This window comes from Fukomys damarensis, unplaced genomic scaffold (genome assembly GCF_012274545.1).
Source record: "Fukomys damarensis isolate Sample0158 unplaced genomic scaffold, DMR_v1.0_HiC HiC_scaffold_16, whole genome shotgun sequence".
Taxonomy (NCBI): domain Eukaryota; kingdom Metazoa; phylum Chordata; class Mammalia; order Rodentia; family Bathyergidae; genus Fukomys; species Fukomys damarensis.
The window spans coordinates 88,455,033-88,457,035 of record NW_022900928.1 but is presented as its reverse complement, the minus strand read 5'-3'; the positions used below and the strand labels follow the sequence as shown (position 1 = coordinate 88,457,035).

The window sequence follows — 2,003 nt, the reverse complement described above, 5'->3', positions numbered from 1 at the left end:
GGCCCGCCACCCGCTGCGGGCCCAGCTGCTCTGGGGGGCGCTTTCCTGCCCCTCCCCTCCTCTGCTCCTTCCTGCATGGACTTCTGCTGTTCCTGCTCCTGCTCCGGAAGCCACCGCCACCACCGCGCTTGCCTTGCCCCTTCTTTTTGGCCTCCCCCTGTTTCCTAGGATCCGCATTTCAGTGGACTCTGCCCCAGGAGCTTGGCAGGGTGCAGGGCCTCTTCTGGCCTCTCTCCTCTCTCTCTCCATCCACTGTGCCCCTCGAGAGGGCCACGCCACTGCGCTCGGCGCCCGCCGCCACGTGCCGTGTGGTGCCTGTGCTGCAGACGGGCCACCTGTCCGCTCACTTCCGGACTTTGCTCTCCTGGTTGCTGCCCAGTGCTCCCGGCCAGCCCTCAGCCCCATGGCCACCTCTCCTGGCCCCTCCCGTCTCTTGTGCCCCAGCCCCCTGGGCTGCGTGGTCCTCACTCACGCATCCCTTTCCTTCTCCTCCTCTTCTCCTCCTCGGTAATTTCGTGTCCTTGCTCTCTTGTGAGGGGCGGGCCGGCTCAGTGACCTGTGCTGCTCTGTATGGTACCGTGTGTAAGAATAAACCCGTTGGAATACTCGTGGTCTCCATTCCTTCCCATCCCGCCGCCCTGGCCCAACCTGACCTGCTGCTAGGGCTGCCCAGGAAGGGAGGAAGATGGGAGGGCTGGGACCTGCAGGCGGGCAGCCTCTGTGGTCGCCTTGCACCTCTAACATGTTGCTTCTTTCTGTTCTCTTCCAGTCTCGCAAGGGGGCTGACCTGGACCGGGACAAGAAGGCTACTGAGTGCAAAGTGGACAGCATTGGGAGCGGCCGGGCCATCCCCATTAAGCAGGTCAGCACCACCTGCCCAAGGGCCCAGGTCAGCTGAGAAGGAGGCCCAGGGAATGCTAGGGTAGGGATTTTTTTTTTTTTTTTTTTTTTTTTTTTTGAGACAGGTCTCACTGTGTAGCTTAAGCCTTTCTTGAATGTGCTGTGCAGCCCAGGGAGCATTTCGCTCCCCTGCCTGAATCCTTGCCAAGGGACTGGTGCTCCTAGTCAGGAACCCAGCCCTCTGTTTGCTGCTGCAGTACTGTCTGTCCCTCATCATTACCACTGGAGGGCAGCAGAGAGCCACCTGCTGTCCTCAGTCAATGGCTGCCAAACCTGCTGGCTCTGGAGTTCAACCTGGGTTATGGGCTAGGGAAAAGCTGTGGCCAGAGTACCTGAGAAGCATGCTTAGGAATACTGAGATCTGGTCTCATCCTGAGGTTATTGGTACAGTTTTATCAATAGGCACCTGTTTTTTGTCTATTTTGAGAGAGGATCTTGTTATGTATTTATGGTCAGGTTTGGTCTTGAATTTACTATGTGACCCAAGTTTGCCTCCAACTTTTGGTGGTCCTCCTGCCTCGGCCTCCTCAGTGCTGGGATTGCAGGTCTGCACTACCACATCCAGCTCTCTGTTAGTATTTTTTTTTTCATTGAGTTTATTGGTACGCTTTAGGTATATAGTACAGTTATATTCATTCTTGGGATCTTGTACTTTTTTGCATGACAGATCTTGGTTCTCATTTTTTCCCCATACCCCTGCCTTCCCTTCACCCCATCCATCCTCCCTTATTTACAAAGACTTTGTTTCCATTTTTTCCTTTTTTTATATTTTTTCTTTTCCCTTATTTCCTTTCTCTTACCCTTCCCACTTCCCCTACATCTTTAGCCCTTTTCTTTCTGTTTCACATTGTCAAGTATACAATTTGGATCTTATTTACACTTTGTTTTTCACACCAGAGAAATTATTTGGTATTTGCACATGTGTGTCCTCTTTATTTCACTGAGGAGTATGGCCTCAATATACATTCATTTTCCTATGAATGACTAGTTTCTCATTCTTTACGGCTGAGTAGTACTCCATTTTATAGAAAAACCACATCTTTGTCTAGTCTCTGATTGATGGGCAGTTGGACTGTTCCACGATTTAGCTATTACAAACTGTG

At 52.0% G+C, this 2,003-nt stretch overlaps 1 protein-coding gene across 3 annotated transcripts in view; it reads left to right on the top strand.

The window, feature by feature from the left end:
• The window catches only part of Agap3 (ArfGAP with GTPase domain, ankyrin repeat and PH domain 3), a 43,833-nt gene that overhangs the window by 23,582 nt on the left and 18,248 nt on the right, over positions 1-2,003 (top strand). For all 3 annotated transcript variants that reach the window (XM_010637557.3, XM_033764457.1, XM_010637558.2), the window contains one exon: positions 770-862. In XM_010637557.3, the coding sequence (XP_010635859.1) occupies positions 770-862 (93 nt within the window). The remainder of the gene's footprint in view (positions 1-769; positions 863-2,003) is intronic.